General features: G+C 36.8%; 1 protein-coding gene across 6 annotated transcripts in view; it reads left to right on the top strand.

The window, feature by feature from the left end:
* Window positions 1-21,031, top strand: part of LRRK2 (leucine rich repeat kinase 2) — a 74,042-nt gene that overhangs the window by 8,222 nt on the left and 44,789 nt on the right. For 5 of the 6 annotated variants that reach the window (XR_009820892.1, XR_009820890.1, XR_009820891.1 and 2 more), the window contains exons 4-18: window positions 992-1,080; window positions 2,269-2,403; window positions 4,053-4,187; window positions 6,207-6,338; window positions 9,051-9,170; window positions 10,291-10,415; window positions 10,917-10,996; window positions 11,744-11,850; window positions 13,491-13,620; window positions 14,336-14,460; window positions 16,573-16,706; window positions 18,229-18,373; window positions 18,658-18,797; window positions 20,104-20,232; window positions 20,319-20,489. Coding sequence is in view for 3 of the 6 variants with exons in the window: in XM_062018689.1 (XP_061874673.1) it covers window positions 992-1,080; window positions 2,269-2,403; window positions 4,053-4,187; window positions 6,207-6,338; window positions 9,051-9,170; window positions 10,291-10,415; window positions 10,917-10,996; window positions 11,744-11,850; window positions 13,491-13,620; window positions 14,336-14,460; window positions 16,573-16,706; window positions 18,229-18,373; window positions 18,658-18,797; window positions 20,104-20,232; window positions 20,319-20,489 (1,897 nt within the window). In the remaining 3 variants the exon portion in view is untranslated. The remainder of the gene's footprint in view (window positions 1-991; window positions 1,081-2,268; window positions 2,404-4,052; window positions 4,188-6,206; window positions 6,339-9,050; window positions 9,171-10,290; window positions 10,416-10,916; window positions 10,997-11,743; window positions 11,851-13,490; window positions 13,621-14,335; window positions 14,461-16,572; window positions 16,707-18,228; window positions 18,374-18,657; window positions 18,798-20,103; window positions 20,233-20,318; window positions 20,490-21,031) is intronic. The other variant, XM_062018716.1, reaches the window with a different exon arrangement.

Raw genomic sequence — 21,031 nt, forward strand, 5'->3', positions numbered from 1 at the left:
ATCCCTCCACCCTTTTGCTTCATTCAGTCCAAAATCAATTTTCTGTCATCAGTGTCATTCAACATGTAGCCCACTGGCTTATTTACTGTACGTTAGTGATACCTTCTGTGAAAACTGTCCTATTCATCTACTCATTTTCTTCCTTGCTTTTCTTAGTGTTCATCAGTATTGTCTAGAGCTTTTAAAATCTTTGTTACTGGGAAGGTGTTAGGGATTTGTGATTTTACAGATAGTAGTTTGAGAAAAATAGGTTAAAACAATCAACTGATTTTTGGGTGCCTAGCTTGCTACATGCACTGGATTTTTCAGAGTACTTAGCATTGTTTGTTTCTCTCTGTGTTTGAATATTCAGTTTTGATTGACTCTGACACAGCATTTTAGAGGTCAGTATCGCTGGTTCTCAGGTTGAGCCACCCAGAAAGTAAGGAGCATAAAGTTGGTAGTCTCTGAACTGTTTATTTTTAGTGGCTTGTCCAGCATCACATAAATGTTACATAGTGGAAACTTAGAGTAATATTCTTCAAGATGCTTTTCAAGTTCTTTAGCTGGAAAACTGCTGCTTCTGTTCTAGCAAACCCTTGATCATTCACTGTAACTTATCTCGTGAAACAGACAGAACAATGCCATACTGTCCCCAGTTTGCTGCACTCCACAGTCCTGCTTTCTGTAGAGCAACCCCATCCAGAATCAGATGTCCTCTGTAGAATTAATGTATGTAATTAATTGAAAATCAAAGTACAATTGGGAAATTGTACACCGTTATTTTCATTAAGTATGAAAAAGAGGTAAAACGTCAATGTCCTTTCATTACTGACTTGAAAAAAAACATAAACTGAAATAAGTTGTGGGTTTTTTAAAATGAATCAGTGATTTTTTTAGCCTTTTGCTAATTTCTGTAAGCATTTTTGTTTTTCAAGTAAACATCTGATAAAACTTTGTATATATTAGTATTTCTTAGCCATAACTCCTTTTTTTTCCATTTTATTTTTAGGCAGATTCTTAAAATGCTTACAGTCCACAAAGGAAATGTAAATCTCTCAGTGGTAGGACTGAAAGCATTAAATCTACTCCTCATGTCAGGTATTGTGTGTTTTACTTTCCTACTTTATCTAAGCCTTTAAAACACAGAACTGTGGTATAAAGTGTGTGCCTGTACACGTTAGGCCTAATTTTTCTGTTTTACTCCATTAAGTCATTTGTCATTTGTACTTATATACAAAATAATGAGTAGTTTTGCGGTTTTTTTACCCAGGTAGAATGGATTCTCCAAATTGCATGACTGTGAAGAACATGACTGATGAATTTTGCCAATTTGTTATTAGCATAGACACAAATAATTACTGTAAAGTAGTTAAATAAAATAAGTACTTATTATTTCTTAACAAAGCATAAATTTGATGATGTTCTGACTTGATTCCTTTAGTACTGGTTAATACTTTTGAAAGCAACAAATCATCTCTGACATTTGTGGTTTTCTGGTCTGCAGAGTCTTAATCTTATCAGGTACTGAAGACTTTTTTCATGGTGCTGAGATTCTTGATCTGTTGAAATTAGAGAGAGAACCTTCTGCTAGTTTTATCTGAGCTAGCATATAATATTAGCACCAACTGTTGTTAGAATAGGAACATTTCCATTGATTTTAACAGGCTTTGGAATCAGCCTAATTTACAAGCTAAGGATTGGACTTGAACTTAGCTAGTTAAAGATAATCCAGTTGTCCAGTCTTCTACTGTAGGCAGTAGAGTGCGACAGGCACCTTCAGAGGATTCACGTTAATAGTTCGTCTAGGTTATAAGATCAATTATCTCTTGAACCTGTTCAATAACCTTTTTACTGTAGCTGACAAGTACATTTCCAATTCCCTCTTGCTTTCCTCAGGCAGTGTAGTCCTGCCCTCTTTCTTCCTCTGACCTTTCTTCCCAGTGAAACTTTTCATCTTGCTATGTCTGCAAAAAGGGTTTTCTGATGGGTTAATTTTCTACAAGTTTATTGAGTTGAGCTGGCTCACTGAGAAATCAGACCAAGGTGGGTGCAAGAGTGAAGAAGGAAAATAGTCTTTTGGCAGTGATGTTTTAGAATATCTGTTTTGTTTTACAGTACTACCATAAGAGATGAGATCTTCATGTGTTACATAAAAACTTGGATTTGAGCCATCAGAGTAAATTCTAAGGACAGGATTAAAGAATTTGGGATTTTAATGGTTAAGTACAATGCTTCAATAAAACTGTTGAGAAGTAAGTGCAACATGCAATCTCTTCTGCTGTTCAGATGTAATTGCTTTCCTGCTCTTGGAGGAAGAAGTGGATGTGTTTTCCTTGGTGTTTAATGCCATGCACACCTTCCCTAAAAATGAAGAAATCCAACAACATGGATGTAAAGCATTACACAGACTTTTTGAGAAAGGTATTTATGTCTTGTAGTTTATTAAGTTAAAAAAATTTACAGATTGGGAGGAGACTGCAGATGTTTATTTAACTGCAATAAATTAATTCTTGCGTTCCAAATTGTGGTTTGTGTATTGTGTCTCTTCTTTGAATGAGTTAGCACAAAACAGATTTTACAAGCAACATCACAAATTTGCTAAATTAGAGCAATGGTCATGGATTTAAAAAACATCAAAATATGTCTTCATTTCTGACTGCAGTTAACTGAAAATATGGGATTTTATTTAAGTAACACTGGAACAAAGACTAGGGACATTTGATTTTTCATTCTCAAAAAGCAGGGTTGTTTATTTAATGATTGGCAAATTCTAAAATAAAGCAAACATATTTACTCTTTAGAAAACATGTTTCTAAAGATTTCTGCTTGTGATGCTGTCAATGCTGAAAGATGAGTATGTATCTGTATGATACTCCTGTGTTTCTTCTGAGAAATGAAGTCACCATGTAATGAATTTCTGCAAAATTTTCAGGAACTGCATGTATAATGACCAGAAATCCCATTATTGTAGCATTGCTTTGCATTGAGTTTCTCACTTCAAAATAAATGTTGAGAAAGACTACTACTTCTGTCAAGTCCACTGTACTCTTTTGCTTCAAATATAATGTCCAGTTTGTCAGATTTTTTCTTCATGGCACCATTTTATGTTGCTTTTTTTTTAAGTCTTCCTCCTACAAGAGTGTGCCTGGAACTCTCTTCTGTGTTTCTTCATCTCTTCCACTGTCCCTAAATACTTTCGTCTTGATGAATTTTCTCTTCAGTCTCCACAGAAGTCTGAGCTTCTGAGATTTTCTGTGCATGCTTTTTGCAAATGTCTGATTTTTACACATCTACAGACCGCTTCAGGTACAGACCTTCATACCATCTTCTTGATGGCGCTACTAAAGTACTAACAAGTTCCCAGGCTGCCCCTGATTGTTATTTTCCTGCTTCTGATCTGCCTTGTCAGTTATTGTAATGTGAATATTTGCCTGGCCTTAGCTTGAACCAGATTTAGAAAATGATTCTGCTTACAAAATTTTAAGTGTCATTCTTTGTCAGCCTGGATCAGTTTGCTTATCTGGTTCATGGCACAGCCACATGATTATGTCAGCACAAATGATAGGCATCAGGGATGGAAAAAGCATAAGCCATTATTACAGCAAAGGTAAGATATTATTAAAGCATGGCTGTAGTCTTTATAGAAAGAACTCCATTATCAAAAGCTGTTGAGAAGTGACATAAAATCATGGAGCATGCAAAGTGACAATCCATCAAAATGTTTTTACTGTATGCTCAGTCTTTTCTTCATTGAAGTGGTGTCTTGATGAGGAATGTCTGCAGTTTGTTCTGTGAAAAAGACCAAAAGACTTTTTATTAAATACTGGTTACCAGGGAAGCATTTAAAAGTCAGAATTCAGTCACATAAAGTGTGGGCTAGAAAAAGGCCTTGGTTTAGTAAAAGGAGTGATAACTGTGGAAGGTTATATGTGTGGAGAGTACCTTACTTCTATGAAACATTAGAGTAAATATAAGGAAATTCCTTAAAAACAACTGTTTTTCTCATATCGTGTCAATATAAGAATTATTTCCTCAAAACATACTATTGCTTTTTTTGCTTTTCAATTTAGTTCCAGAAGAGCAGTTGACTGAATTTGTTGAAAGCAAAGATCATATGATCATAATGAAAGTATTTAAAGAGTTTCCAGAGAAAGAAGAGGTGATTCTTCCTGCACTTTATTCATTACATTCCTTAGCTGGTCCACGTAAGTGCATTATTGGAAGTTGCTTTCAGTTCCTAATCTCACAGCTTGCATCAGCTCACTTCAGTTTGCAGTAAATTGTGAGTAATTTTAAGTGAGAACCAGTGAGAACTGGGAGTTGCCACTTGTCTGTTTTCTTTGAAAAATGCTGATTTGTAATTTTTTGTGGGAAATTCTCATATTCAGCCATTCTGATAAAGCTGAAATCTCTCATAAAGAAGAGAAAGAGACTTTCTTCTGCTCGGAGTCAGTGGTAATGGAGATGCTTTTCATGGTTGTAGAAGTCAAAGTTCAAGACCCTACCTTGTCTTTTTTTTAATGGTTGAAAAGTAAGATATATTTATTGACTGAATAAATGTTCAGTGAGTTTCGGTAGCAGGTAAAGAACACTGTTGGCTTAGGCTGTTTCACAAGGGGGAAATTGCCCATGCAAATCCAATGGCCTGGTCTATCTAGGTTCAGAAACCTGCCTCTGATCGTTCCTTGGTGGCTGCAGTGTGAAGCGTTGATAGCTCTGCACACAGTATAGAGTCTTGCAGTGTCCTCAAGTGTTGTGCAGTAAGACTGGAATGAACTGTCTTCATTATGTCTTGTCTTCTGGTAACAGCAGTCCCTGTTGTGGGCAAAGTCAGGTCCTGAGAAATGTGCATGATGATTTGTGTTGATTTGTCGATAGAAATTTGATCTTGTTAACACAGAGACAGTACTTGTCAGTATCCTGTTGATAGTCACAGTTTTGGCAAGCATTGAACAGGGTCCTGCTCTCCATGTCTTCCATGAGGTACATAATGTACTCCTGCAGGCATGATTCTTCACAAAGCCTTGCTCATACACCCTCTCTGGCTCTAAGGGAACCATACTGGTCTCTTGTATGCCACAAAACAAGAACTGATCTGGAATGTCCCACATTTCATCAGATGCCAAGATATTTATTTTCAGTTTCTCAAACTTCTTGCTATTCCAGTTTGTGTTTAAAAAGTTAAAATATTCTTTGAGCCAGAAAGAAGTTTACCCTAGCCCAGAAGTTATCGTCATTTTCTAAGAGGGAGGATACTGGATTTTAAGTGCATTTTATAATAGTAAATACTTTTACAAAGCATAACAAGAGAAAGGCATGACAAAGACCTTCTCTAAAGTAGGTATTTATTTTGGGATTAACACTCTCATTTCTGATACAAGAAATTAAAAATAGTCAGAAAAACTGAGATAGTTTGCACAGCTAAGCTACTTTTGCCAGCATTCATACTCCTGGTCTGTGACACACAATACATGCAAGAAAATGAGGCTGACCAAACACTGGCACAAGTTGCTTGAAGGGGCTGTGTAGTCTCAAACACTGGAGATACTCAGAAGCTGTCAGGCATGGTCCTGGGCCACCTGCTGTAGCTGGCCCTGCTTGAGCAGGGGTATTGGACCAGATGACCAACAGAGGTCCTTTCCAACCTCAGCCATTCTGTGATTCTGTGAAATACTGAATTTGCAATGAACTTCAAAATATTTCTGAACCCTCAGTACACATTAGACATGTGTTAGAACTAATTTAAATTAAAAGAAGAACTTGCCTCCTATAAAAGAAGGAAAACTTAGAAAAACATGGTTAAATCAAATATGATATTTACTAGGAAAGAAAAAATAATTCTAATATGTTTCTTAATTGTATGTCCCTGGGAATATTACTGAAATACAGTAAAATATTTACCTGATCACAATTCTTTTATAAACACCATTCATAAAATTGGTACATATATTAAGAATTTGTTAGCTTTAAAGAAAATGTTATGTAAGAATAGTTTGTGAGGAGGTTTCTGTTGCATGGCCAGATACAGAATGGACAAATGCATAAGTGTTAATATGGACTCTGCACCTAATGAATTCTTTCCAAGTGTTGGTAGTCCTTTGTATCTGAAACATGGGCCTAAATTTCTAAATAAATGTATTTAAATAAAGTTTCAATTAGAATCCAACCAACTTTGGGGGTTTTTGTTCTGAATAAGTGATTTTTGTTTCTGTTTCTTTATTCAGCCAGCAATGTTGAAGTGCTCATGTCTGGAAATGTTCGCTGCTACCAAGTTATAGTGGAAATGATGAAAAGTTTCCCCAGTAGTGAAACAGTTCAGGAAGTGAGTTGCTGTTTGTTGCATAAACTTACATTGGGTAAGTTCGCAAAGTTGTTTTTAGTCAGTTTTGACAGCTCTGACTCTGTGAGATTTGGAGTTAACTGACAGCAAATGTTACAGGCAACAAGGGAACTACTATTCAGTTAATCCTCAGGTTGGTGTGTAGCTCTGTATCTCTAATAGTGTAAACATACTGTGCTAACACTGACCATGGTCAATATGGAGTTTCTATAGAAAAGAAGAAAATTCCTTCTAGATTTGTTCTTTGAAGTGACAGTGCTGAATTTGCAAGAAACTAGATTACGTCATGTTCTCCAAGACTCTGATTTTCCTCCCTGCAGCCTTCAGAGAATTATCCTGCATTCCTGTGGTGCCTGCCTTGGGACCCCTTATGCTGCAGCAGTGAAAGAACCACTGGTTCCTGGACTTCTCTTGACTTGGGCAGAAGCACTTTGGTTGTCTGGGCTTACATGGGCTAGTGTCACATAAAGAGAAATAACGGCAATGTCAAAAAGGAATTTGTCATGCCTCTTAGCAGCTCTGTGCTCTCTCTTGCCATTATGATAAGCTGATCTGAGCCATTGTCAAGGACCATGAAATAAGAAGTTCAAATAAAAATAAATAGATTTTTTTTTCCTCTGCTGCATATAAAAAGACTGTGATTAGCTGCCCAAGCAACCCACATTGTATCAGGTTCTTAATCAGAGATTCAATCAAGATCTGTCTCATAATTAGACTTCTCAGTTGTTGCAGGTGGTCGCCTGAAGCTACTGCAGATGTTGGTACCAGTGCAGGATTCCCTTTAAGTCAGTCCCATCCTTTCACCATCTGTTTCCACTTCTTCACACAGATATTGTAGAAAATAAATACAGATCAAACTTTAGTGCAGCCAAGACCTTCAGAAAGCCAAATAAAAATGTCAATAAAATACTTTGGATGCTGAGGTGGTATTTGCAGCGTTTTGGCAAGGGATGATGTTGTCCTTGAATGGTTTCCTGTGCAAAGCTAACTAAAGATTAGGCAGGGAATCTAAGCACTTGTGGGGACACAGCAGCTCTATTGACATGCCTTGATCTTGTCACGAGCATAACCAGCTTGGTTTCAGTCACACATTTATCATATGTGTGTGCTGACCAACAAGTGATAGTGGAAGTGAAGCAGCTGCAGCATCTTTCTTTCAGCAGAATAGGTGTGTCTATCATCTTGATAAGCAGCCAGTTCCGGAGTGGTGTGGGAAGAGATGTCCACAGCACCCACACAGTTAGGAAAACAGATACGAAATTGCCAGGTGCTCCTAGAAATACTCTAGAAGATTTCCATACTGGCAACGTGGCTTCCCAAATTACTCTGATGGACACCATCTTCCTAACCCCATGTTAACTGCTAGTGAAATCATGAAGTCAGCATCTACTGGCTTCCAAAATTGCCATCATGTATCCTTGCTAATCTGGTAATGTCTGCCCTAGATTTGACTATCATTATAGTTTTAGCTGACTAATACCTGTTTGGCCAGCCACAAGTCCAACAAAATGAGTGATCACACAGCCTGAGATTGTTAATTTCTGCGAGGCAGGTGACGTATTTTCACATACTATTGCCACTAAAATGTGACGAGAAGCAGCAATGCTGATATAACATGACCACACTGCTACAGGAAGAAAAGTACCATTTCCAGTTGCATTTGTAATAGGTGTTAAGGCCAGAGTTTTAGAATGACAATTCTGGAAAGGACTTGCCTTTAAGCCTGTTCTTAAGCATTCTGTTAACTTGGTCTAACTGAATTCAATCATGAAACACCGGGAGAGGTGCATATATCCCAGTGAGAAATCACTGGGAGATACAAACATGGCTGAGTTTGTACCACACACCAGTTTGATGGTAGTCATCAGCTATAGGGCTAAGGACCAGAACTAAGGGAAAGCAATTAGGTTAGCTTTTCTTCTGTATGTAATTGTATTTTTAATGCTCAAGTATAGGAGACCTTACCTGAAGGGTTTGAGAAAAAATTGACAGAGATTTCAGTTTGCCCTTTTGTGTTGATGCTTTCATACATGAGCATCTGTGTGAGGCTCATTTTTACTAATCAAGAATTAAACAAAATTGAATATCAAACTGTATTTTATAAAATGAGTGTTGCTCAATTATTTTATGCATAATACTTGTGTTTACAAAAAAAAGAAAGTTATTTTAGTTTGCTTGCTGTTTGCAGAATTCCTTATATTTATCCTGTAATATCAAATATTGTGCATCCAGTGATAAATGTTATGCTTTAAAGATATTTATCATCAGAAGATCATTCTTTCTACTCTCCCAGCATTCATGTATTCTGTATTTATAATGCTGTCCTTGATCTATTTAATGAGGAGGGCAAACCCAGAGGACAAAACAGGGTTAAATCGCTTGATAGGATAAATCAAATCATTGCAGGAATTCAAGACCAGGACTGCATTTGCTTCCTGACAGGAAGTCTGCAAGTGATACACTGACTGTATTTTTCCTATTTTGAAGACAGTGTTCACTTTATTTTGCATGAACCTCAGTCTTTTGTAAAAAAACACAAAGAAGCTAAACCCCAACTGGTTTTATCCTTGACCTCTTCTTTCCACAAATAAAATGTTGTGTCACGTCCTGTAATAAGAAATCTGTGTTTGCTACAGACAAAGTTTGTGCATTGTGTGCTGAAAAATTAGTGTTAAATGCATGTAAAGCTCTAGATACTTGTTAATATTCATTTAATATTTATCTTTAGGAAATTTTTTCAATATCCTCGTATTACATAAGGTTCCAGAAGTCATTGTGAAGGCTGTTAAAACATATCCTGACAATGCAAAATTACAAGCTGCAGCTCTCAGTTGTTTAGCTCTACTGAGTAAGTAAATTCCTTCCTAAGGAGATAAATTACCTCATTTACCTATCTACTTGTTAATTTTTCACACTGATGGTTTCCTGTAATCATTTCAAACCCCGTTCCTTTAACATGAAAGCCTCAAGCATGATAGGTTTGCCAGAGCTAGATTTCCTACATGCTTCTAGCGTATGTACTGTAACATGGCTATGTTCATACCATATGCCTGCCATCTTCACAGTGTTCGGAGCTGCTCAGTTATGTTGACAGATCTTAACAAAGCAACTTGTTTGTTCATAAGCATATTGGATACTGTCTATTTAACATCAAATCTCTAGAGATAACAACACTATTTGGTGCTGTGTTTGCCATGTGTGATTGTACTGGTGATACTGTGGCAGTTGAAAGCGACACCAAGTCAATGCTCGTGCTTGAGATCTGAAGTCAGTTTAAACTTTTCCTTGAGTACACTCTGGGAAGTTAGTCAGCTAGCAGGAAAAAGCAAAGGATCTGATCCTCTTAGTCTTTGAATAATTATTCCATGCAAAAGTCAGTAGGAATGCTGTTTAAGAGTCCCCAAAATAGCAAAGATAAGAAATCAATATACACTTATGTAAGCCTCTGATATTATGGTCGGTGTTGATACATAGGGATTTTTTTCCTTATATGATGAAAAAACATAGGTACAACCTATTTTTTAAAAATTCTGTTGCACTTTCTGGGAGCAGATATTTCTCTCCTAGCAACTACAATTTGCATTTTGTCTTTTCAATGGCACTACTTTGGAGTGTAGATGGCTCTGTGATAAGTGGTTACAAGCAAGTGAATCACAGTTACATTTTAGGTCTGTGGTATTCTGTATGTAAATACTCTTCCAAGAAAAATACATGCAGGTCTTTTCACAGCCTGATCATTGACAGATCTGTAACTGTGTACCTACACTATAATGAGGTTCTTTAGTCCCTTTATAGCCTTAAATACATTTTTCAAATCTGTTATAGAGTTCTTCCTTCCTCCCCAGAAAAGGCTAATCCTCCCACTGATTTTTGCACATAGGCAGTGTGACCACCTCCATGGCCACAGGAAGATTAAGACACAAGTGTTTTCACAGTAAGAATTTATTGTAAATATTTTATATTTCAAGCTGAAACAATATTCTTAAACCGAGACCTGGAGGAAAGAAAAGACGAGGAGGAGGAAGAGAAATTATGCTGGCTGGAAGCATGTTACAGAGCATTAGAACTACACCGAAAAAACACAGATGTGCTGGTGAGAGTTTTTGGATGATAGAAGTATGGAACGACTGCATTATGCATTAAATAAAATGTTAACAACGTCATCTTCTTACTTATATCCTCAGGCAAACAAGGCCTTAGGGACTGGATTAGATTTAGAATTAATCTTTGCTTTCTTGCCTTTCTTATCTTTGTTCAGCTTGACTGGTTTCAGTTACTAACTTTGGATCAAATGTAGATATTTAAGATGAGACTTGTTACTTGAAACTTTGGCCATCCAAAGATTGTTGTTTACATAGCTCTTCTGTATGCAGCATCAAAATGGAGGCCCATCAACAGAAGAATTAATCTTGGCCCGAAATAGATATCCCACTGCAAATCAAATGAGAATGAGAATCTGCTGTAAAGAATGTGACAGTCCACACCTTTATTTCTACATAAAGCACCTTGTACCTTTGTCATGAACTGAAAACTTTTTTTATATTCTAAAGGCACGTGTTTTTAATCCTTTTGTCTCCTCTTTGTTTCTGTTTAGGAGGCTTCATGCTGGGCTTTGAAAAATCTGTTTCTGTATCAATGTAGCCTTCATGAGAAGATTGGAGATGGAGATAATCAGTCAGTGTCAATATCTTTAACTATATTTTTGGAAATGGAAAAATGAAAGCCTACTATTAGTCCACTTGAGGTTTCATGTTTCAGTTCTTTTTTCTTTCTTGTTTTCTAATGTATGATCAAATGTGTGGTCATCAACAACAGTTGTGAAAGGTTCTTTCTTGAAAAGTGTGCTCACCTTGACTCAGGCCAAATAGCTAGTGTTTTAGTGAAAGGTGAGAACACAGCCTAGTAGAGCAAATTTTCACAGTTCACAAGGAATTTCTTCTTCACAACAATCACAGGGAGGATAAAAGAATATAAGACTGGAGAAAACAGAAGATTAAGATATCTAGTATATGAGTATGGTAAAGCAGTGCTCATTTTCCCATGTATAGGAGGCAGCGGCATAGTAGAGGAGATGCTGCCTCATCAGGGAGAATCTAGACATGGATAAGACATAGACTTTCATTTTACTTAAACTATCTCTCATTGCTGCTTAGAATTATGATTAAGCCTGTTTTATGTCCCTTTCTGGTCTTCATGTCACTTGGAAAGCGTGGTTCCAAGTGAATTCATTGAGATTTAGAGTAGGGTAAGACACACAGTTTGCCCAGGACTTTCTGTCAGCTGCTGCTCTAGAAAACTATTAGAAGCCAAGTACAACCATCTGAAAATCACTTAAAAACTTTTTTATAAAACCGGGGTACAATTATGAAGTAACTGCTGTAATATGATCAATGTGTGGGGATTTGTTTCTCTCTCTGACAGGTTCCCAATAGACAGAGCAGTGATGCTCTCCATGCTGATGCACTCGTCTTCAAAAGAAGTGTTTCAGGCAGCTGCCAGTACTTTGGCAATTTTGTCACAACAAAATGGTAAGGTAATTTAATTATCTTTACTTTCTAATTCAGTAGAAAGTTCTTACTGTAATATTAAAGAGCATTAAGTGTGCTGTTGTGTGAATAGAGTATTCACTGTGATTAGAACATGATGCAGTTGTGTTTAGCAGGAAGCTTATTCCTTGCTTTGGAAAAGCTATTGTTGGCTAGTATCAAAACGACTATGTGAAAGTAAAGAGCTCTTTGCCAGTTTATGTGTTGCAATTGCTATTTTTTTGGAGTAGGAGACGTGCAAAGATTGTGTTCTCATTGTATGCTTGCTTAAATATTTAGCTCATGTTTGAATTTCGTCAAGAGCAGCATTTGTTGAAAATCACATGAGTAAGGATTACAGCCTCACAAGTACCATTCCCTTGCTTAACACTGGGCATTTAAGCAGTCCCATTGACTTCCGTAAATCACATTGTGTAGAAAGTTAGGCATGTGCATAACAGTTTTCAAGATTGCCATAGTCCTGGTTGTCCCCCTAACACAGTTTCCTAACTTTTTTTTCAATTTGTAGACCCCTTCAAAATTTTTCAGTGGAGATGAGGACCCCTGGGTAGAGTATTTATGCCTACTGACAGTCGGCCTGCTTTTATTAGATACCTTTCCCAGAACCCTTTGAAATGGTTATGGACCTCAAGTGGTTTGTAGACTGCACATTAAAAAGACACAGTCTAGATAGGAAGGTAAAGATTAGCAGTTAATTACAATTCTCTAGGTGAGAAAGTATTGTTTAATCACTAGGTTACTGGGCCAGCCAAGTACAGAAAACCTAACAATGGAAAGATTTCATAGTTATCTATGAGATAAATATATTTATATCAAGAAATAAGTCTCATAAATGGATGTACACTGTTGTCATATATTCTACTAGGTACCTTTGTAGAGTGGTACTGACAAGTGGGCCTCTGATTCCCTTTGGAAATCTGAAGCAGGTTTTTTTTTCTCTTAATTTTTTTCTTCTTTTTTTCCCCTAAATGAACATGCTTACACCCAAAATGATAGACATGAAGAAACTTAGTAAAACCCTCCGGCACAATGCAATATTGCTTGAATTAATAATTTGAAATGAATATACTGAACTGCATAGTGGTGGTAGTTATGATAATGCAAAATGTTTATATAATCGTCTGAGCCATGTTGGTTACAGTTACAGCTACAAAGTGCTTAGGTATTTGATTTTTTAAATTGAATTAACAAAGTAAATAGTGAATAAATCGTTCAATTTTTAAGCATTACTTTGGAAATGAGAAGATTTCTTGAAAGTTCTAAATTCTAGATTTCCTTCATAATCACAGAGTGCAATTAAGAGGAAAAATTGTTTAAGAATAAACATTTTTTAAAATAAAAGTAAAGCTGTACATTATCCTTCCCTTATGTAAGTAAAAATAGTAAATACATTTAAACTTACTATGCATTCAGGAATTATAATGCTTTCAATGAAGCTATGCAAACAGAAGTCACCTTTAGCTCAAGTTGCTTCCCATTCCAATTTATACTCCTATAACGTGTGTTTGGTGAGGAAAAAAGTCAGAAAAAGAGGGGAAAAAATTAGCAATTCTGTTGTTTTTGAGAACTCTACATAAACAGAGTGATTTACTTAACAGGATGCTTGCTGTTTTCTGTTGTAGTAAATATTAGGAAGACACTTTTGGCTAAAGGCATACATATGAATGTTTTGGACATAATGAGGAAACATCCACAGTCTCCTGAAGTGGCTGAAAGTGCCTGCAGAATTCTGAATCATGTTTTCAAAGGAAGGTAATATGCTTACAAACACATGAGATTCAGTGCTGTAAGTGGTTAGAATTAAATTATTGACTATTTCACTCATACTAAAATTGCCCACAGGCTGACAGCCCTGTTCAAGACACTGAATTTTTTAAGCCCTGTAGACAGATGTCCAGGCAGATGTGTGTAAGGAGCTGCATGTTCTTCCCTTTGTGGTTCTTGAGCAGGGAGGTTTGAATGGATTATTGCTAGATGGTCACCCTCCTCTTAGCCACACTAAATCCTGCTGAGAGCTAAGAAATTTTCTCCAATATTAATTAATATTAGAACCCAAGATGTTTGGTATTTTACTGTTTATTCTACAAGTGTCTGACAATTTGTCAGTACTTTATGACAGTGGTAGAGCACTAAATTAAGGAAGATGTGTCTTCACGTGTCTGGACTGAAATCAAAGTGAAATATATGAATCCACCACTCACTCTAAATTACATACTATACTCACTGTTCTGGGCTAGATTGAAAACTACCTCCCAGTAGCCTGTAATGGAGTTAATTACATAGACTGAATGTAATGCATGAAAGTAATGTATTTGCTATGATGAAAAGCACCATAATTCTTATGTTGTAGCTCAAACCGGATTTTGTTCTGAAAGGTTATCACACAGTGTTGAGGAAGCAAATACATGTAAAATTTAGAAAAGTATTCTTTTTATTTATTATTTATTTATTTTCTAAATATTTTCAGTTTCCCTCATCTGGATGTAATGACAGTAGCTGTATCAGAAGTTGTAAAAGTCATGAGGAAACATGAAAAATCACCCTCTCTACAACTGGAAGCACTTCGAGTCCTTCTACACTTTATGATGCCTGGTAAGTCATCCAAAAATATAACTGGTGTGACATCACACACATCATACATAAATCAGAGAGGAGAATTAGATAGATGAGTTTTAGTATTTCCTGTCTGTTTACTGGAGTTCTGTACATTGCCGAAACACAGAATCTTAAGGGTTGGAAGGGACCTCAAAATATCGTCTAGTCCACCTCCCCCTGCCAAAGCAGGACCACCTAAAATAGGTCACGCAGGAACTTATCCAGATGGGATTTGAATGTCCCCAGAGAAGGAGATTCCACATCTCATCTGGACAGCCTGTTCCAATGCTCCATGACCCTCACAGTGAAGAAATTTTTCCTTGTATTTCTTTGGAATCTCTTATGTTCCAGCTTGTAGCTGTTTCCCATTGTCCTATCATTGGACATCACTGAAAAGAGCCTGCCTCCATCCTCCTGACACCCACCCTTTATGTATTTGTAAACATTAATGAGGTCACTCCTCAGTCTCCTCCAAGTTAAAGAGCCGCAGCTCCCTCGGCCTTTCAGCCTACGGGGAATACTTCACTCCCTTAATCACTTTTGTGGCCCTACACTGAACTCTCTCCAGCTCTCTTCTTGAACTGAGGGGCCCAGAACTGGACACAATATTCCAGATGTGGTCTCACAAGGGCAGAGTAGAGGGGGAGGAGAACCTCTCTTGACCTACTGCCCACAGCCCTTCTAATATACCCCAGGATGCCACTGGCCTTCTTGGCCATAAGAGCAGCTTTAACTCCTTTAGAACCTACAAATTGGAGGAAAACTTTTGAGGTATTGAAGATAAGGATTAAAATTATCACTGGTTACTCCCCCTTGATTTCATCAGGGAAGAGTTAACTCTATTACTTGTAATGAACTAAGGGACTGAGTGTGGAGCTATTGTTGTGATTGTGTAATTTCATCATAGATACCCTTTGAATGAGAGCAAGTAGTGGCAATGACATCAACGTTATTGTACCACAAAATTATTTTGTTTTAATAGTGTCTCTTGGAAGAAATATTAAAATTAGACCTCTGACAGTGAAAAAATAAAGACTGTGATTTAGAGATATTAAATACACTATTATATCCTGTTTTCTTACAGAAAAGGAGAAGCCAAACCAACTAGTTTAGAAGTTCCTTTCAAAAAAAACCCACCTCTTTGAAGGGAATATACAGTGGGAAGAATGTTCTTTTCAGAACAACATTTTGCAATTATCTCTCAGCAGTTTTAGTTGGTAATCTACAAAACCAATAACTCTGAAGGTAGTAACCTGGCTAACATGCAGACTGATTGTAGATTTTCAGTTTCCTTCTATTCTTTGAATTCTAGTCCTAATAATTTCCTTTTTTTTCTTTTTCCCAATAAACAGCAGGGTTAAGGCTTGATATATGTATTCTAAGATGTAGGCAAGGCTCTTTATTTTGCCAGTGTCCTGGAAGTAAGGCCCTTCTGAAATATAATCAAACAAAGAGACCACCAAATGTATGTTGGAACTTGCAGGTTAATTAGAGAATGGGGAATTAATGGGGAGTTCATGGTAATCGGAACAAATAATGAACTCTGGAGTGACTTTTGAAGGATTTCTGGGTACTTCCTGTAGGGCCACTTGACAGCAAATGTCAATAGCTACCAGAAAGGTAAACCTGAAAGATCTTTCACTGTTCTTTCATTTGTATTCACGTTCCACTTAACATCATCTGTGGGTAAAATTTGGCCTATGATATACTGCTGATTGAGAAAGGGCAACTAGGTTAGAGCTTTTCTATAGTGTCTCCAGAAGGAAGAGACAATTTGAAATAGGTATCAGGAAGACCAAGAAACCACATAGTTCAGAAAAAAAAGTACGCTATTGTAGTGTAGCTTGGGCAGAGTTCTTTGGAGTGATTTTGTATTTTCACAGCAAGCAGTGAGCAAACATATGGCGAAATCATCATTTCAAAACATAATGTACTCACACTACAATGTACATCTGGAGAGACTCCAGTCTCTGTAGCTGCAGCATTCTGAAAATGTCATAAGATCTGAAATACACTCTCTGTGTATTCAATTTGTTTGTTATATTGGGTTAATACTGGGGAGAATGTTAAATCTGTTTTTCTGAGAAGGGCTGTTTTCCATTGTTGCAGATATGAAGAATGACCACCAGAATGCTTCTTCCAGAGATGTGGGAGATGCTGCTTTCGCACTCACTGTGAAAGTCATTAAAAGCCAATGTCTGTTGGAAGGAACTCATTCGTTGGTGCTTAATGCTTTGAACAGGGTATAGTTAAGGCTTTATTCTAATGGATTTTGTCACTATTTTACACTTGCAGTGGTGAATAATTTGTAAATTTTAGTTCCACCTTGATTTTCCTGTTGATTTGATAGAATTAATCGTGAGTGAACTCCTGAGTTTCATTTGTCATTTGGGATTTCTTCTTATATTCTATTCTGGAATGTATTAGATGATCCTTCATGCAGTAACTCCAAAGACTATTTATAAAAACAAGACTGTTGAAACATACAGCTTATTTGTGATTCTTTTACTGGACTAGTTTATACGAGAAGTGTCCTCATACCTACACTTTCACTACATATAGAACCAAGTATTTGTTTAATATTACTTTCATGGATACATACTCCTTTACTCTCAACAGAATGTGTTCCTCAGTTGTTTCTGTTCTTTTTACGGTTCATTTATGTAGCTTTTTGCAGCCATTAGAAAACAGAATGATCACAGTGTCTTGAAGAAGCTGAAAAGTGAAAGGCTGAAGCAGACACAATCTAAACAGAGGAAACTTTGTACAGCAAATTAGCCTTAAAATCCTAGTGATAGGAAAGGTTTAGCTTCATGGCCTTCAGAAGAATCCCACCTCTACAAAGTCTGCAAGGTTCAACCAACCACAACCAAAACATGGTAATCCACAATTTCTTAGAAGTCTCTCAACAATTTTAGCCTTGCCAGACTCCTTCAGTCAAGGAAATTTGTGTCACATATATTTATTCTAAAAGTCAGGGCAAAAAAATGCACTAAAGGACATTTCTTGACCTGAAGATGTGAAATATAGGAGTTAACAGGAAGGCAAAATAGTTTTTACTTCAGAATGTATTCCAGGCTTCAGTGCTTTGTGACCATCCTGGTTGCTTTTTCTGACTCAACTGTTTTGTGTTTGGGGATACTACAGTATCAACTAGAGGGGCTAGAAATTAACATTTTTGTTGAAAAAATAGAGAAGGAATAAGGAGGCAAACGGGCATGTCTCCACTGAAATAATTTTTCAGGTTTGCAAGTCCCTGTGACAACTATGCATACATTCAGATCTCGGCTTCATCTAGATTTCCTTCATCTACAAATAGGGGAAGACTGGTAACAAGAAACACTATGTTTGTCACTCGTCTCAGTTCTCAAAGAACCTTTTTTTTTTTTCCTTTTTAACCACAAAGGAAGTACTTTTTCTCATTTTCTTTGTCCTAGGAAAATGATGTGAACTCGTGAATGGAGGTACTGAAACTGGGGAATAAAACCCTCCTTCTGTTCTACTCTAGAAAATTAGCTAGGGAATATTTTCAGAATAAAATGGGAAAATCTGGGGAAGTCATGAGCACCTGAAACTGATGGTTGAAGAAGAAACTTTTTTGAAATTGTGGTTATTGTTATTTATTGTCACATCAGCTGCAGTTGCACATACTTTAAGAACAACACTTGCTCATTTTTTAAGAGTGACTTTAAGAACAAGCAGCTCTTCTTTTGCCCCTGTAAGCAGAACAAACTTGATCTGATTTTATATTCATTTCTCCCTTAGTTTATTGGAAATCCTGCCATTCAGAAGTGTGGACTAAAACTGCTTGCTTCTGTGGCTGAGTGCACTGGTGCGCTAGAAATTTTAACCCAGCAAGGAGCTACTGACACTGTGCTTCACACCCTACAGATGTATCCAGATGAGCAAGGTAGGGAAAGTACTTTGTTAGTAGAATGTGAATGATAGTAGGAGGGGCTGGTGGCCCACAGAAACTGTAACCTACCTATTACATTTGTCAATACTGGATGCAACCTAGGTTACATGGCAAGAAATGCTACAGTACTACATAGTCCTCAGGTGTATCCACTTTGTAGTTATATTTTATGCAAATAACTTTCTGGACTAGTAGTAATGCAATGCTACTTAGATCATGAGTTTATTCCATTCAAAATGTCTCAATAATCAACATTATTAATCTTTTTGTTCTTCTAGAAATACAGTGTTTGGGTTTGAGTTTTCTACGCCCTTTGATTACAAGGAAGAGTTTGTGTATTGCAACTATGCACGTCCTCTCAACAGTTCTGGTTTCTACTCTGCGACGATTTAAGGAGGTCACTGAAATCCAGATGCATGTGCGTGTTACTTCTATAAACAAAGATGAAAGTGAAAGACAAAACCTTACAAAGTTGTTTTGATGTAGTTATATTTGAAGTTTCATTCTTTATTTTAATTACTTCATTTTATTGCAATTACTGTATTAGTATAAGCCTTTATAGTTAAACCAATATGTTTTCTGAAGACTTGGTGTTCTTGACAGCTTATATTCAAGCCATAATCTGTAAGTGTAGGTTTAGGTGTTTATCAGAGACTTCTGAGATCTACAGACTAGAACAAATTGCTCAGTTATGGTCAATCATTCTGTCAGTTTATAACCATTTAATAAAGTAGCTGTCATTAGAGTATTGATTGCACTTTTTTGAAAGGTAATAGAAAATATCTTAGTTCCCAGCCCTGTCACCAGCAATAAGCTTAGTGTTGGAATGCTCTATTTAAGAATGATATTACTGGAAAACTGTGTCAGACTTTGGATCTACTCCTGAATATGGAAGGAGAGTTTTTATTCTGTCTGTAAACACGTGTTCAGACTTCCTCATCTGAAAGCTGTGTTTCCTCTGCTTCAGAGACTTTCCCTGTTTGATGCCCCTTTCATTTTGCAAGCAGAATGGAGCTTGCCTGTGAGATCAGCTTCCTGTGGGATTTTCCGTACTGCTGTTTCAGATCAATATGAAAATAGCATAAGTAAAACCTCCCTTCTTTACTGCTGTTTTTCCCCTAAACCTTCCAAGTTTAGTTTAGCAACCGACGTAGAAACAAATCAAAATAATGTGGGGGAATAAGGAAGTTACTTAAAATGATTTAGTCTCAATTAGGTTTGGGCAAAGAGTCCAGAGTTCACCCTTCTGGGTGACCTTTACTTGCAGAATCATAGGATAATTTTTCATTTCTGTTTAGTTTTAGATACACCTCTAAGTTTTTTGTTTAGCATATGTCTTTTTTTCAAATTCAAGTGTTACAGCAACATGTTGGGACAGAGGATGCATCTTCATCCCATATCCTTAGAAGGAAATTACTTCCTCTGTACATTTTCAGGGAATCATGAGTACATTTGTCACTGCCAGGCAAGTCAATATATTATGGTGCATAATTTGACATTTCAAAGTGTCAGCTAAGTAAGCATGAAACTGCAGCTATATAAACACAGACACACCAGGTGTTTCTGCCTTCCCTCATACTTTGTGAATTATTGCACATTTTAAAGCAAGACAAAACATTTAAAACACGTGTCTTTTGATTGAAATTTGGTTTTGTTGCATGACATGTTTTAAAATTACACTTCTTAACGCTATACTTATTTCAGTCTTCTTCTTATGTTCTTAGGGATTTCATGCAATTTTGTCAATTCTTGATTTGTCACCATGTTTTGCAAAGCTGCTGGTACATGAATCATTTGACACAGTCATTTTCTACCAGATGTCTATGTGTTTCACTGACCAGCGAGATCGACAGGTATCTTCTCTCTTTTGACAGCTCCACAGATGAAAAAATTGGTTGCTTTTTTAGTCCTAACTTTGATTGTTTGTCTTCCCATTCAGTTTCAAAGCCTGTGTTGTAAATGTTTTGCTAAAATAGCTGAAAATGATGATTTAAAAAATATGATGCTGGAAAAAGCATGTATTGAGTGCAACAATATAATGGCTGAATGTTTACTTCTGCTGGGAGCAGATATTAATAAGAAGACAAAGACAAACTCTTTGATCTATCAGGTAATATATGGAAATATATATAATTCTATTGCTTTAAAATTTATGCTTTTAGGTTTCTTTTTCTTTTCATGTAAACATATATTTGGCAGAATACAGAAGCAGTACTCAGTGCAATCTTAACTGGGACTTGAGAGATGTTAATCATTGATACTCATTGTGACTTCAGGCTCAGCCTCATGTTCACTGAAAAACTCTTTGCGTTATTGAAGCTCATAAGGTCACTAGAATGTGCTCACACTGCCAGTTCAGTTCAGATGCAAGTTCGCTTTAAGGTCCATGCTTTCTGATTGTTTACTCTGTTCACATGGAAACCTGGGTTCAACCAAGTACCGACTTAGCCTTAGCTTTGGAGTATTTTTGAGGAAGAATATCTAAATTCAAGCTTTGCAAACTCCCAGTCATTTTTTGTGAACTAATCAGGCATAAATGGCATCAAGCCCATTAGAGCCCAGTCCATGAACTGACATTCCAAATTCAGCACTTTGCAAGCTCTACGAGGCTTGGACCAGCCCTCAGCACTGTGCATAGATAGGTTTCAGCAT

Source organism: Colius striatus, chromosome 1 (assembly GCF_028858725.1).
Source record: "Colius striatus isolate bColStr4 chromosome 1, bColStr4.1.hap1, whole genome shotgun sequence".
Classification (NCBI taxonomy): Eukaryota; Metazoa; Chordata; class Aves; order Coliiformes; family Coliidae; genus Colius; species Colius striatus.